The 14,380-nt window shown below is 42.8% G+C and overlaps 1 protein-coding gene across 2 annotated transcripts in view; it reads left to right on the top strand.

Moving 5' to 3' along the window:
• The first annotated feature begins 7,350 nt into the window (after positions 1 to 7,350).
• LOC137334380 (SRSF protein kinase 3-like) overlaps positions 7,351 to 14,380 on the top strand; it is a 36,253-nt gene continuing 29,223 nt past the window's right edge. Inside the window, exons 1-3 of one of the 2 annotated variants that reach the window (XM_067999095.1) lie at positions 7,351 to 7,543; positions 9,708 to 9,799; positions 11,184 to 11,296. In XM_067999095.1, coding sequence (XP_067855196.1) covers positions 9,746 to 9,799; positions 11,184 to 11,296 — 167 coding nt within the window. In that variant the 5' untranslated portion in view covers positions 7,351 to 7,543; positions 9,708 to 9,745. Of the gene's footprint in view, positions 7,544 to 9,707; positions 9,800 to 11,176; positions 11,297 to 14,380 lie in introns of both variants that reach the window. The other variant, XM_067999096.1, reaches the window with a different exon arrangement.

Genomic DNA, 14,380 nt, shown 5'->3' with positions numbered 1-14,380 from the left:
TGAGGTGATGGAGTAGTCTTGGCAGTGCAGAATGAGTTGAGGGGGTGATGTGCACCACGGAATGCAGGAGAATCAGTAAGTGTACTCACTTTTACTGACCTAAGTTAGGTCATTGAAATGCTTCCTGCACTGGACCCAGGTGCGGGATATGTTGCTGCTGCTGGTGACCTCCTCTGCTACCTCGAGCCAGGCCTCCTTGGTGGCAGAGGCAGGGCGCTTCGTCCCGTCGGCCGGGTAAAATAGTTCCCTCATCCTCCTCACCCCGGCCAGTAGCACCTGAAGTGAGGCATCATTAACTCTTTAAATGCCCCTGTGCTGCTCCATTGTGTCTTTTTGGTCTTTGCTCCAGCAAAAGCTATTGGAGCAATGGCCCTTTAAATACAGACGCTCCAACTGACAGCCCCCATGTAGGTGTGCAGTCCACCCACTGTGCAGCTTTCAGACAGCAAACCCGGATGCCACGTTAAGGGCCACCAATTGAGTCGCGATCGCGTGGGGAAAGGTAAGTTTTTATTATCCGGGTTTGCCACACGCCCATTGACCCCCCACTGCCATCCCACTGCTCTTTTAAAATCAAACCCAATATCTTGTATGTTACTTGAGTTGGGGCAATAGATATATGCTTGCTGATGATAATGCTCATTAAAAACAGCCTTTTTCACTGTGCTGTTGGTATTATTTTAGTTTTTCTCAAACTCAGTTACACCCTTGCCCTGAGTGAGGCAGGTCTTGAGCTGTTTGTTTATCCCGCAGTTGGGGAGTGGGAGTGTTTTGCCACTGGGCCAGTTACACTTCCTCCCCTAATGATGGCAGCAAATTGCTTTTTCAGGAAATTAAATATTTATGATGGTATGGTTTCATGAGCACTGGCAGTCTTTCTGTGACTCACCAAAGTGCCCATACTTAATGCATGAACTCAGACAGTTGAGTTTCAGCAGGCTATTTGACTGTGAAATGCATAGCCAAGTCCAGTTGGTTTCTTGCTTGGGGGTGAAATTGGTCTCTGACAATAGTGTAAAACGGGCGATAGCAAATTGGTAGCCCATTTTACACCCCATCTGATTTTCTTTTCCATTGTAGACTTCTTTTCCGTGGCCCAGGGGCACTGAGGCCATTCTAGTGCCAGAACGGCTGAATCTGTGATTAACTACTCGGCACAGTGTGGCAATTGAACCTGAGATCTTCTGGTCTTTATGGCTTAGGACCATACCCACAGGCAATTGAGAGCCTGATTGTGTAATTTTAACTATTTGTGTTACAGTTCCCTCCCACTTTCAGTCTGATAAGTCCTCAAAGCCAATATCTTTAGGAAAATATTGCTAAATAACTTAAAAATACTTTTAAAAAGAACAGAAATGGACAGCATAAACCCCAATGATATTAAAAACTAAATTCTTTGGAATTGTTTTATTTCAAAATATGGCCACGAGGATTATGGGATTAATGAGCTGAGATTTGGTTTGTTTCTAAGGATTTGATTAGCAGTCACTCCAAAACTGACCTGACTTGATACCCTGAAGAAAAAGGTAGGTGCCCTGCAACCCCTTTACAAAAGGAGCAATTCAAAAAAATTTAAATAAAAATGTATTCGTCAGAACTTCGGGGGATCAGGGATTCACTTCAGGTTTGAGACCCCAGGATGGGTTCCACAACTGCCAACAGGTCAGCGGTCGGCCTTGTCCCACCAGTTGTAGCTATGCCAACCATGCACTGGCTCTTAATGAAGGCCCAGGGCGCAGGAGTTCCAATATTCAGAGCCCCCCCCATCCCCTTAGGTCATGGAAGAAACTCCACCTTCTCAAGCCCAACCTGGAAACGTTGGCGCTAGGCCAGGACCCAGCGAAACCAGGTCATGGCCTGGTGTTTGGCTGTTCCAACTTCAAAATGTTTATACATAAAAACATTGTTAATCTTACTACATTATGTAATGAAATAAAATACATATAATAATGAAAAATAAATAACATGGAGGAAATTGTTTTTCCATTCATTATTTGTAGTGAAGTCAACAACAACAGCTGGTAACGTTTAAGTAGAAAATCATTCCAAGGTGCTTATAAATCATAACCACATTCTCTATACTTCAATTAGTGACCTTGCTATGAATAGTGGAAGGAGAAAACCTTACCCCATGGTATTTACAAAGTTTATAATTCACCAGTAGTTCTGTTCACTACTTTCAAAATATGTTCAAAATCAACATACACTATGGGTAAGTTTGGGAATGTTCCATGTTTGGAACTGCAGACACAAACTTCCCACTGTGTGGAATGGTACTGACAAGCTTTGTCACCATGTTGTCTAATAGATGTAAATCAAGCTGAACTGAGGAAATGAGCTAAGATGAGAGTGAAATAAAGGGATCATAAGAGGAACTTAAATGAGGAACAGCAATACTATGTTCATGATGAATGCATAAAGATTAAAAATTATTATCCCACAGATAGACAAGTTATTACACAAAAGAAGCCTGTAAAAGTTGTCCAATGCATCTAAATTGGTAATTGACATGTGACCTGTAGTAAGAGCCTGTGGTTAGTGTTCGGTAACAGGTGAAATATCGACCTTTATAGATTGTCAATTCCTAATGTACCTCATGCACTGAATATTTCCCTAAGTACATCTCATAAGAACATTAGAAATAGGAACAGTAGTAGGCCATATGGCCCCTCGAGCCTGCTCCACCATTCAATAAGATCATGGCTAATCTTGGACCTCAACTCCACTTGCCCGCCTGATCCCCATATCGCTTCATTCCCCTAGTGTCCAAAAATCTATCAATATCAGCCTTGAATATACTCAATGACTCAGCATCCACAGCCCTCTGGGGTAGAGAATTCCAAAGATTCACAACCCTCTGAGTGAAGAAATTCCTCCTCATCTCAGTCTTAAACGGCCAACCCTTTATCCTGAGACTATGCCCCCTAGTTCTAGACTCTCCAGCCAGGGGAAACAACCTCTCAGCACCTACCCTGTCAAGCCTCCTCAGAATCTTGTATGATTCAATGAGATCACCTCTCATTCTTCTAAACTCCAGAGAGTATGGGCCCATTCTACTCAATCTCTCCTCATAGGACAACCCTCTCAACCCAGGAATCAATCTAATGAACCTTTGTTGCACCACCTCCAAGGCAAGTATATCCTTCTTTAGATAAGGAGACCAAAACTGTACACAGTACTCCAGGTGTGGCCTCACCAAAGCTCTGTACAATTGTAGTAAGACTTCCTTGCTCTTATACTCCAACCCCTTTGCAATAAAGGCCAACATGCCATTTGCCTTCCTAATTGCTTGCTGTACCTGCATGCTAACTTTTTGTGTTTCTTGTACGAGGACACCCAAATCTCTCTGAACACCAACATTTAATAGTTGTTCACCATTTAAAAAATATTCTGTTTTTCTATTCTTCCTACCAAAGTGAATAACCTCACAGCTTACTTTCCCACCTAGCTTTGTATCGTCAGCAAACTTGGATACAATACATTCAGTCCCTTCATCTAAGTCATTAATATAGGTTGTAAATAACTGAGGCCGAAGCACTGTTCCTTGCGGCACCCCACTAGTTATATCCTGCCAACCTGAAAATGACACATTTACCCCTACTCTCTGCTTTCTGTCCGTTAACCAATCCTCTATCCATTCTAATATATTACCCTCAACCCCATGAGCCCTTATCTTGCATAAACAATCTTTTATGTGGCACCTTATTGAATGCCTTTTGAAAATCCAAATATACTACAGCCACTGGTTCCCCTTTATCTACCCTGCTAGTTACATCCTCAAAAAACTCTAATAAATTTGTCAAACACGATTTCCCTTTCATAAAACCATATTGACCCAGCCTAATCATATTATGATTTTCTAAGTGCCCTGTTACCACTTCCTTAATAAGGGATTCCAGCATTTTCCTAATGACTGATGTCAGGCTAACTGGCCTGTAGTTCCCTGTTTTTTCTCTTCCTCCTTTCTTTAAAAGCGGGGTTACATTTGCTACCTTCCAATCCACTGGGACCATTTTGGAATCTAGGAAATTTTGGAAGATCACAACCAATGCATCAGCTATCTCTGCAGCCATCTCTTTTAGAACCCTAGGATGTAGGCCACCAGATCCAGGGGATTTGTCAGCTTTTGGTTCCATTAGCTTCTCTAGTACTTTCTCTTTACTGAAATTAATTACTTTAAGTTCCTCACTCTCTTTAGCCCCTTGGTTCCCCACTCTTTCTGGTATGCTTTTTGTGTCTTCTACTGTGAAGACCGATACAAAATATTTGTTTAACGTCTCTGCCATTTCTTTATTCCCCATTATAATTTCTCCTGTCTCAGCCTCTAAGGAACCCACATTTATTTTTGCTACTCTCCTTTTTACATACTTGTAGAAGCTCTTACAATCTGTTTTTATATTTCTTGCTAATTTACTCTTATATTCTATTTTCTCCCTTTTTATCAATTTTTTGGTCATCCTTTCTAAAACCCAATCCTCAGGCTTACTATTCTTCTTCACAACATTATAAGCCTCTTTTAATCTAATAGTATCCTTAACTTCTTTGGTTAGCCACGGATGGATCACTTTTCCCATGGAGTCTTTATATTCGTTGAGAATTTTGAAATATTTCTTTAAATGTTTTCCATCTACCGTCATACCTTTTAATCTAATTTCCCAATCTACCTTAGCCAACTCACCCCTCATAACTCTGTAATTGGCTTTATTTAAGTTTAAAACTCTAGTTTTGGACTTCAGTATGTCACTCTCAAACTCAATGTGAAATTCTATCATATTATGATCACTCTTCCCCAGAGGATCCCTTACTATAAGATTACTAATTAACCCTGTCGCATTACACAAGACAAGATCTAAAATAGCCTGTTCCCTGATTGGTTCCATGACGTATTGTTCTGGGAAACTGTCTCGAATGCATTCCATGAACTCATCCTCCAGACTGCCTTTGCCAATTTGATGCGCCCAGTCTATATGAAGATTAAAGTCCCCCACGATTATTGCATTACCTTTGTTACAAGCTCCTATTATTTCTTGATTAATACTCTGTCCATTGGTATAGCTACTGTTAGGGGACCTATAAACTACTCCCACCAGTATTTTCTGCCCCTTGTTATTTCTTATTTCCACCCATTCTATTTCTATTTCCTTATCCTCCTAGCCACAATCCTTTCTCACCACTGTCCTTATGTCATCCTTTATTATCAGGGCTATCCCCCCCCCCCCCCACCACCTTTTCCATTCTGCCTGTCTTTTCGAAATGTCAAGTACCCTAGAATATTTTGTTCCCAACCTTGGTCACCTTGCAACCACATCTTTGTAATGGCTATTAGGTCAAACCCATTTATCTCTATTTGTGCCACTAATTCGTCTATCTTGTTACGAATACTACATGCATTCAGATAAAGCGCCTTTAATTTTGACTTTTTACCATTTTTCCCTGCTTTGACCTTATTTGCTGATTCACTATTACCGTTAAACTCTCTGTCCCTTCTTGTCACACTCTGCTTATCCTTACCCAAGTCGCTATACTGCTCTATCGCTTTGACTTTTCACTAGATTTCTAAATTTCCCCTCACCTGACCTCTCCTTCCCCCCTTTTTAGTTTAAAACCCTATCTACAGCCCTAGTTATTCGATTCGCCAGGACACTGGTCCCAGCCCAGTTTAAGTGGAGCCTGTCTCAACGGACCAGTTCCCTCTTTCGCCAGTACTGGTGCCAGTGCCCCATGAATCGAAACCCCTGTCTCCCACATCACTCTTTGAGCCATGCATTTAACTCTCTGATCTGTTTGACCATATGCCAATTTGTGTGTGGCTCAGGTAGTAATCCAGAGATTATTACCTTTGAGGTTCTGTTTTTTAATTTGGTCCCTAGCTCCTCAAACTCCCTCAGCAGAACCTCATTCTTAGTTCTACCTATGTCGTTGGTTCCTACGTGGACCACGACAACTGGATCCTCCCCCTCATGCTCCAAGTTCTTTTCCAGCCACGAGGAGATATCCTTAACCCTGGCACTGGGCAGGAAACACAGCCTTCGGGACTCCCGATCGCAGCAGCTCCTGATGGTATGCTTCAGTGACCTTCTTAGTGAAAGGTTTAAGCGCAGCAATAATGGAGTTATGAATCAGGTCAGATCAGCTTTGGAGTGACATGCAACTCAGAGGAAATTAAAGCAGCAAGAAGGATAATGGATCAATGGTACAATCAAGGACTCGTCCTTTCTGCGTAAATTCCATGCCTGTAGCGTTAATTTTTTTGAAAGTTTTAAATCCTTCTGTTTTGCCTTTGGGGTCTTCCTGGCCTTTCTCAGACTCCCACTATCTGCGGCTAAGAGTGTTAACAGCTCCCAAGCCTCTGTCAGTGCCAGTATATGTGTGCAAGAGCAGTTTTGGAATGGCTCCCTCTCCGATTTTCTCTGCTTCTGTGTTGGAAAGCACTTGGCTCTCACACAGGGTTTCCCTGAGACGAGATAACTGAGTTCAATATCTCTGTAGTATGAAGTTTGTGAGTGCACACCTGTACTTCCCCCGCTCCCCCCCACCCCTCAACAATTTACTGGCACCATACACTGGTATTCCAACATTTCTGTCTCATGAAAACACTAATTTTTTAAAAAGTTTAGAGATGCATCTGTCACACCTCAAAAATCACACTTTGTATAAAACACAAAGTCATAACTGAACAGTCCTTTTAAAAAAAGTATACAAAAAGAGAAAGAAACAGTCATGACCTGGAGTCAACCTGGTCTCTCCCAGGAAAGGAGCCAAGCAGCTGCCAAACTAGAGAAACTTCTGAAAGCATCCAGGATGTGCTTATTTAGACCATCTCCCTTACAGGGAGTACCTGAGCAGTGGTCACGTTAGTAGCTAAATATCACAACCATGATCCATATCTCATACTGCATGTAAGCACCATGGGAGATTAGCTAGTATATTTTTTTAAAAGACTGAGGACATATCACAAATTGGTAGACCTTGCTTCCATGAAAAACATGTATTCTGAAACTATCACCTTGAAATCCAGGTCTTTGAATATTAACAAATGAACATGTAACATATTTGCTTGAAATTCCTTTCTCTGTTATTTTACCAGAGGGTGTACCCGTTTAAAATAAACAAACAATTTAAAATAGCAGATGAAGAAATATTATACAAATACGTTAATCATTCGTACATTAATATTCGATCGGCCAAATTTCAAGGGATATAAGTTCATTATTCCAGCATGCTAAGCCACAAAGGATACAGGTTCAGCCTCCTCAATTGGGGAATTTTGCCACTCTGGGGAAGTGCCAAGCAGACATGAAGGCCCCAATATTAACTTGAAGCCGGGAAGAGGGTGCGTGTTGGAGGGGGTGGGGGGCAGTTTGTGGACGGGAAACCTGGAAGTAAGGGTTTCCCGCCTGTCCTACTGAATTTAACAGCAGGACCTGTTTTTAAATTTTTCAAAAGGTTTCCTGCCCAATAGCCAGCTTGATTTGACGGAAAGCAGCTGGGGAGCGGATGCCAGAAGGGAGATCGCTACAAGCAGATGCTGGAGGGCTGGAAGGTGGGTAAATGTTTATAATTATATTTGTACAGTTAGGGGTTGGGATCGGTCGTCGCGGTAGAGGGGTCTCGGACATCGGGGATGGGGTCTTGGACATCGGGGGGGTGGGATCTCAGACATCAGGGAGGGTCTCAGACATCAGGGGGTCTTGGACATTGCGGGGGGGATTCAGATATCGGGGAGGTCTCGGACGTTGGAGGGGTCTCGGACATCACGGGGGCGCCTCAGACATCGGGGGTGTCTCAGACATCATGCGGGGTCTCTGACATTGGGGGGGTCACGGACATTGGAGGTTCTCAGACATCGGGAGGAGTTGGCTGATCACGGGGGTCCGATCACGGCAGGTAAGCTTGGTGGGCCTGCAGAAAACACTCCTGCTCTTCCTGGACCAAAAGCAGTGCAATAAAGGCACTCACTTCATGATCCGGCCCATCACGCCTCCTTTTCACTGGCAAGATTTACAAGCCCCGGGAAAGCCGTGCTGGAGGCAATAAATTTAAAGGTTTGTGAAATTCAATTTAAAAAAACCTAATTAACGTCTCATAAGGACGTTATTGGTTCAAGAACTACCTGCCTACCTGCACTAATTAGTGACCCGACTGTGGCAAGTAGGTTACCCGCACTCATCCAAACGCGCCTCCGTTAAACCCGGAAGTGTACATGTTGGAGCCAGGTTGCGATCATGCTCAAAAACTACCCATCAAAGGGGAGAGAAAAATTGTGGATCAGTCATCCATTAATTACTTTTGTGCACTTCATAGAGATTTTGAATACAGGAGGATTGGCGAATGTGTGGAAATAAGTTTTCAGCCTGTCCTTTAGATTAGAAAAGGTGAGTAATATAAGGAGACTTTGAGAGCTGGGCGGGGGGAAATAGAATTAATTTAACAGGAATATAAATTAAAAATCATAATCTAGTTATTGTCTTCAAATGCACATCACTGCACCATGATATTGCACACTAGAGGATTCAAGTTAATATTTAGATTCACTTTACCATCATTAAGATTAAGGAGCACATAATTTACATGAAAGTTGACAGTCTACAAAGATGTGGTGAATTGATTAATATAAGCAATCTCAATTAATTTTTAAACAGGATTGGGTATGAGGGAATGTGCCACAGAATATTACAGTCAGCCCTGACTGGAATTAACTGATTTTTCTAGCTCTACAATTCTAACAGGTCAAATTAGTTCCTCTTCAGATTTTAGTCATCCCTTCTACTTTTAGCCATTTAAGGTGATAAAGTTCCCCTGTTGCAGTCTGTGTTGTCCTGCCCATGAGAGATACCATCTGTTCAACCTCAGATAAAAATATCACAGGAGAGTGTTTTTATCTCTGACTGTGTTCACCTTATAACACAACAGTTCTGAGCTCCCTATGCCTTCAATACAGCCAACTGGCTGCTGTCTGTGGGCTGGTCTATTAGTGTACCAGTTTGTGGAGAATGTGGAAGGAATGTAATAATCCAGCCAACTGCCTGCTATCAATGGGCTGGTCTATTAGTGTTACAGTTGCTGAGATTATGTAGAAAGAACCCTGTAACTCAGTATGTGGAATACATGCCTGCTTCTGAAACTACTAATACATGAAAGTCAATTTTTATTAAAATGCTTTCCATATTGAGACTGCCAAATTATTTAACTGTTAATACATTAAAAGTAGCCTTACGTTTCACAGGACTTCAAAAAGTCACAGTAACAGTGTGTCACACTGCATCAGATGAGGTACAGGTGCACCTCAACAGAAATGAATACTCCCTCTTTGATTTTTTTATGAAAATGGTATTTATTCTTCACACAATGAGTTAAGGCAGGTAGAGATCTCATATGAACTAACTCTGTACCTGCACATATAAGAAGGATAGAGTTCAGTTTAGGTGATTGGGTGAACATACCCACTGTGTCACTACAGTAACCACTTTGTAAAACCAATCTCAAATGTTTGAGATTGTCTAACCTTAGGAGCATCCTGGTACAGAAGGAAGAACTTGCATTAATATAGCATCTTTCATAACCTTAGGATGTATCAAAGCACTTCACAGCCAATGAAGTACATCTGAAGTATAGTCACTGTTGTAATGTAGTGAAATGCAGCAACCAATTTACAAATAGCAAGGTCCAACAAAACAACATTGAAATGAATTCATTTTTTCCCCCAGTACTCCCTTCACTCCTTACTGATGTGTCGACCTAAATTATGTGCTCATTTCTCCGGAGTGGGGTTATGAACCCGCAACCTTCTGATGGAGAGGTAAGATTGCTACCATTGAACCAAGGCTGACACCTATGATGGAGCGATAGATTGACAAAACACAGCATTGCCTCATGGGTGATACCTGAGTAAAATTGTAAATGTGATTTCAAACTCAATCTTCTTTTAAAATAAAACTAAGCTCAACTTTTCTCCTTCTCCTCATCCAGTCTCCCCCTGCTTTCTAACTGTACTAAGTAGCAGAGGAATATGTATAGTTATCCAACAGAATGATGTGTAACATTGCAACAAGTAGGCTGCCTGCTAGTGGCTTATGCTCTTATGTGCTTGCTACACTGATGTGATTTAATTTACCCGGCACAGAGGAGCCTGCAAGGGCAGGCCTGATTAATTTTTGTTGAGTGTGATTCTGCTATGACATGCAGGACTAACTGCCAATCTGTTTTAGTCTTTTTGTTTTGTCAGCACTATATCTGAACTTGGTAATGAAACAGGGATTAAGACTGTAGGGTCATGGTAACCTCCATTACATTACTGTTCTGCTCTACTCTCCATATGTATTGCCTTACACCATCTCTGGTTACTGTGACATGTTTTCACTGGGAACTCATATTTTCTACAGAGGCAGTAAATGCCTGTCGTGTAATTACAACCTGTGCTGCCAATGCATGCCTTAAGGTGAGATTTTGGACCTATGTTGAGCTATTCTATACTAATTTTCTGGTATTATTTTGAGACATTTTATATTATTCATTGATATATTGATTCTTAGATCGTGTCATGTCTGTGGATTTCTCTAGGCAAAGTATAGGCTTGTGTTGTTGGTGTGAGACCCTGCCGTCTGTGTTTTATAGACCTGTGCTGTTACAGTTCTCAGACCCTTTGTATGTCAGACCAGTTGCGCAAATGTCCAGGTTTTCTAAAGGTGTCAATGATCACCCAGTGAGATTTCATTTATTCTTATTGATATCCTTCTTCCAACAAAGTAACAATTCATAGCAAACCTCCTGAAAACGGCCTCTTCATCTTAAACCTATACTGACTTTGCATTGTGTTTTGAATCTGTCTTTGAAAGGCATTGGCCAATCAGCAAATCTGCTCTCCCCCTTCCTCTCCCCACTTACACAATCCAGCCAGTTGTCATGTACAATATCTACAGAGGGTCTTGGTGCTGTAACTGTTGCCATACTGAGTTAGTGACAGACTCCTCCCCCTCTTTAGGCTATTTATCCTCTCCGTCTCTTTTCTCTGCAGCTGGTTATAGCCAGCTTCTCCCACGAGTAAGTAACATAAGGAATTTTAAAAATAAATTGCTCTAAAATGAAGTTCTCTGATAAGGTTTTTTTTTGCAATGTGATATATGGGGTTACATGAGGTTACTATTCTAACTGGTCGTACTGTGACTTGAATTCTGAGGGTGTAGCAGTGGAGGCCTTTGAGTCCCAGGACCGAATTGAAACATCCGCACCGTCAGCAACTATCCAGAGGGATGTTGCCAAATGGAGCAGATCTGCAAATCCACGAAACTGAAAAACTGTGAGTATAGTGGGACCAGAATATGTTGAAATGCTGAAGCAACTGGTTGTGTTTGACCCTGTGGTGCCGTCTTATATACTTTGTTTGTCAGACAAGTTTATGACCTTCAACAGGCTATGACTCCACAAGGCATATCTTGTTTTATTAGGCTTTATTTGGCACTCACCTTGCCTCTGGTTTCCCATTGTCAAGCGCCATTGGCAGCTGAGATGACAGGCAGGTGACCTCGTCCTACAACTGTGCCTATGCCACTCTGTGACTGGCTACTGGAGCTGAGTAGGTTGACCCAGGGTGACTCTTGTCAGGATTTTCCCTAACTCTCTGTGGGAAAGTGTGAGCCCTTTTTCTCCAATTTGCATGGCCCAAACTAGGAATCATGAGCATGAAACTGAGGAATCATGATCATGAGAATTCTACCACTCGTGTTTTGTTTAACCTGCAGGCTTGGAGTGCAGAGTGTTGTAGTTGCCTTGTTTATAATTAGATTTGAATATGACTTCTGATGAAGTAACATCAGAAAATCTATTGCTTCTCAGTGTAGTATTGAGGTGGTGTAGCCATCTGCAGCACTACTGATTCATCTCCTCCCTTCCTGCATGCCACCCTCAACAACAAAAACACTAACATGAACCTCTCATATAGACGAACATCTCAGAGCATTTTACAAGACAAGGGGAACATTGAGTTGATGGGAAATATTAAGCGAGGGCAACAAATATAGTTTGTTAGGAGGATTTTAAAGAAAGAGAGCGAGCAAGGCAAAGTGGTTTTGGGAGAGATTCCCAAGTGTAGTGGATGTTTGAGCAAAGGGAACTGGGGAGCTTTCCTCTCGGTGGATTGAACTTTTTCAAAAAACAAGGTTTTGTTCTCATTGATGTAATTCTATTACTGCACTACCGAACCCAAAGCTTAATTTGTACCATCACGGGGGGGGGGGGGGGGGGTGAGGGGGGAGGGGGGAGGGGGATGTCCTCTAGCAGCTACTGTTTGTTTGGAAGCTAGTTAGACTAGTCAGACTAACTTATTGTATAAATGTGGTGTCATTAAGACATGCAGAGTATCGTCTGTACATCTGCTCCTTTTGCATGTGTTAGTGTGCATATAAAAGAAATTGTTGAAAATGGGTTATATATAGAGGCATGAAGTATATCTTGAAAGTTAATGCAGAAGTCGAGTCCTAACAGTGTTAGAGATATCCAGAGTGATACCATGATACTGGATTATCACAGCTTGCAGACTGCTGATGCCGTCCAGGTGCTGTGCTCTCGTTCTGCTCTGAGGGTGAGAGGACAACTGATATGAATATGCTGACTTATTCCTGTCCAGCTCCCAGCAGTATAAAAAGCAGAAGCCATTAAAAGGAAAGAAGAGTTGCAGAGCAAGCTGTTCTCTGATCCCTCGTTGATCCCAGAGTATTCAGGCAGAGCACAACACAGAAACTCGAAACCAAATGTGTCCGTCACTGGCCTTCAATCTGTTTCCATCTTTAACGTGGAGATGACCACTGGGCTCAGCACAATCCGGAACATCAGCCACTTGACACAGGCTCTAACTTTCATGTTTTCTCAAGGGTTTGATTAACACTGCATTTCACAGCGACTAAGAGATGGACAGGATATATTCAAAACATTAGGCTGGATTTTCTTGCCCATTTTTGAACAAATTCAGAGCAGTTGGAAGAGGAAAATAGGTCGTGGAGGTGTAGCTGTATTCCCACTTGTTAAAAACCCCCACTGCAAGTTTCCTCAGCCTGTGATGTGGCCAGCTTGCAGCACCCACTGAAATACTGCCTGTCGCCTGCTAATCTTATTTAAGTCTGCATTCGATGTTCAGCATTGTATTTTCCTTCCTCAATGCCTGTGGCCTGCTTCTTGAAATGATTTCCAGTATAAAAGAGGCACTAGGGGTTGTTAGGGGCTGGCCACAGGCAGAAGGGGAGTTGAAGGCTACCTTCAAAATTTACTTTATGGTTTTCTGCTGAAGACCCGTTTTGTTTTCTTTGTTTCTGTTTCTGCCATTTCCCCTTTGCTGGTTGCTTCAGTGTTTCTCCTATTCTTTTTTTTTGTTTGTGATATTTGCACCTCGAGAAACTACGCAATTTCCCTTCAACATCCCCCTTTTCCACTGCATTGAATAGGAAGAGGATCAGAAGGAACAATGCAGGCTGATTAGACGCCATAGGCATCATCTGTCTCCCACCCGCAGTACCCACGCTCCTGTGTATACAAACCGAGGCGGTCCTACATGAATATCACAACTCATGAAGCTTGAGAAAGCTGTGCTTCTCTCACAAGGCAATAACTGAATTGTATCACCTGCTTGCCATAGACCGGGACCCCACCTCTACAAGAGACTGGACCCCGCCTCTACTAGAGGTTAGACCCCACCTGTACAAGAGACTGCATCCCACCTCAAAAGAGACTGGACGCCACCTCTACTAGAGGTTAGACCTCAGCTCTACCAGAGTTTAGACCCCACCCCTACAAGAGACTGGACTCCACCTCTACAAGAGACTGGACCCCACTTCTACAAGAAACTGGACCCTACTTCTACAAGAGACTGGACCCCACTTCTACAAGAGACTGGACCCCACTTCTATAAGAGACTGGACCCCACTTCTATAAGAGACTGGACCCCACCTCTACAAGAGACTGGACCCCACCTCTACAAGAGACTGGACCCCACCTCTACAAGAGACTGGACCCCACCTCTACAAGAGACTGGACCCCACCTCTACAAGAGACTGGACCCCACCTCTACAAGAGACTGGACCCCACCTCTACAAGAGACTGGACCCCACTTCTACAAGAGACTGGACCCCACTTCTACAAGAGACTGGACCCCACCTCTACAAGAGACTGGACCCCACCTCTACAAGAGACTGGACCCCACCTCTACAAGAGACTGGACCCCACCTCTACTAAAGGCACTGCACTGCCATTGGCAGTAAAAGTTACTATGGCACTGAACTTCAATGCCACTGGTTCTTATCAGGCAACATCGGGGGACATTTGCAATATTAGCCAATGGGCTGCCCAACCCTGCAAAAAGCAAGCCACTTCAAATCACTCTTGCAGTTACCTA

This window comes from Heptranchias perlo, chromosome 17 (genome assembly GCF_035084215.1).
Source record: "Heptranchias perlo isolate sHepPer1 chromosome 17, sHepPer1.hap1, whole genome shotgun sequence".
Taxonomy (NCBI): domain Eukaryota; kingdom Metazoa; phylum Chordata; class Chondrichthyes; order Hexanchiformes; family Hexanchidae; genus Heptranchias; species Heptranchias perlo.
This window is presented reverse-complemented; position numbering and strand designations above follow the sequence as displayed.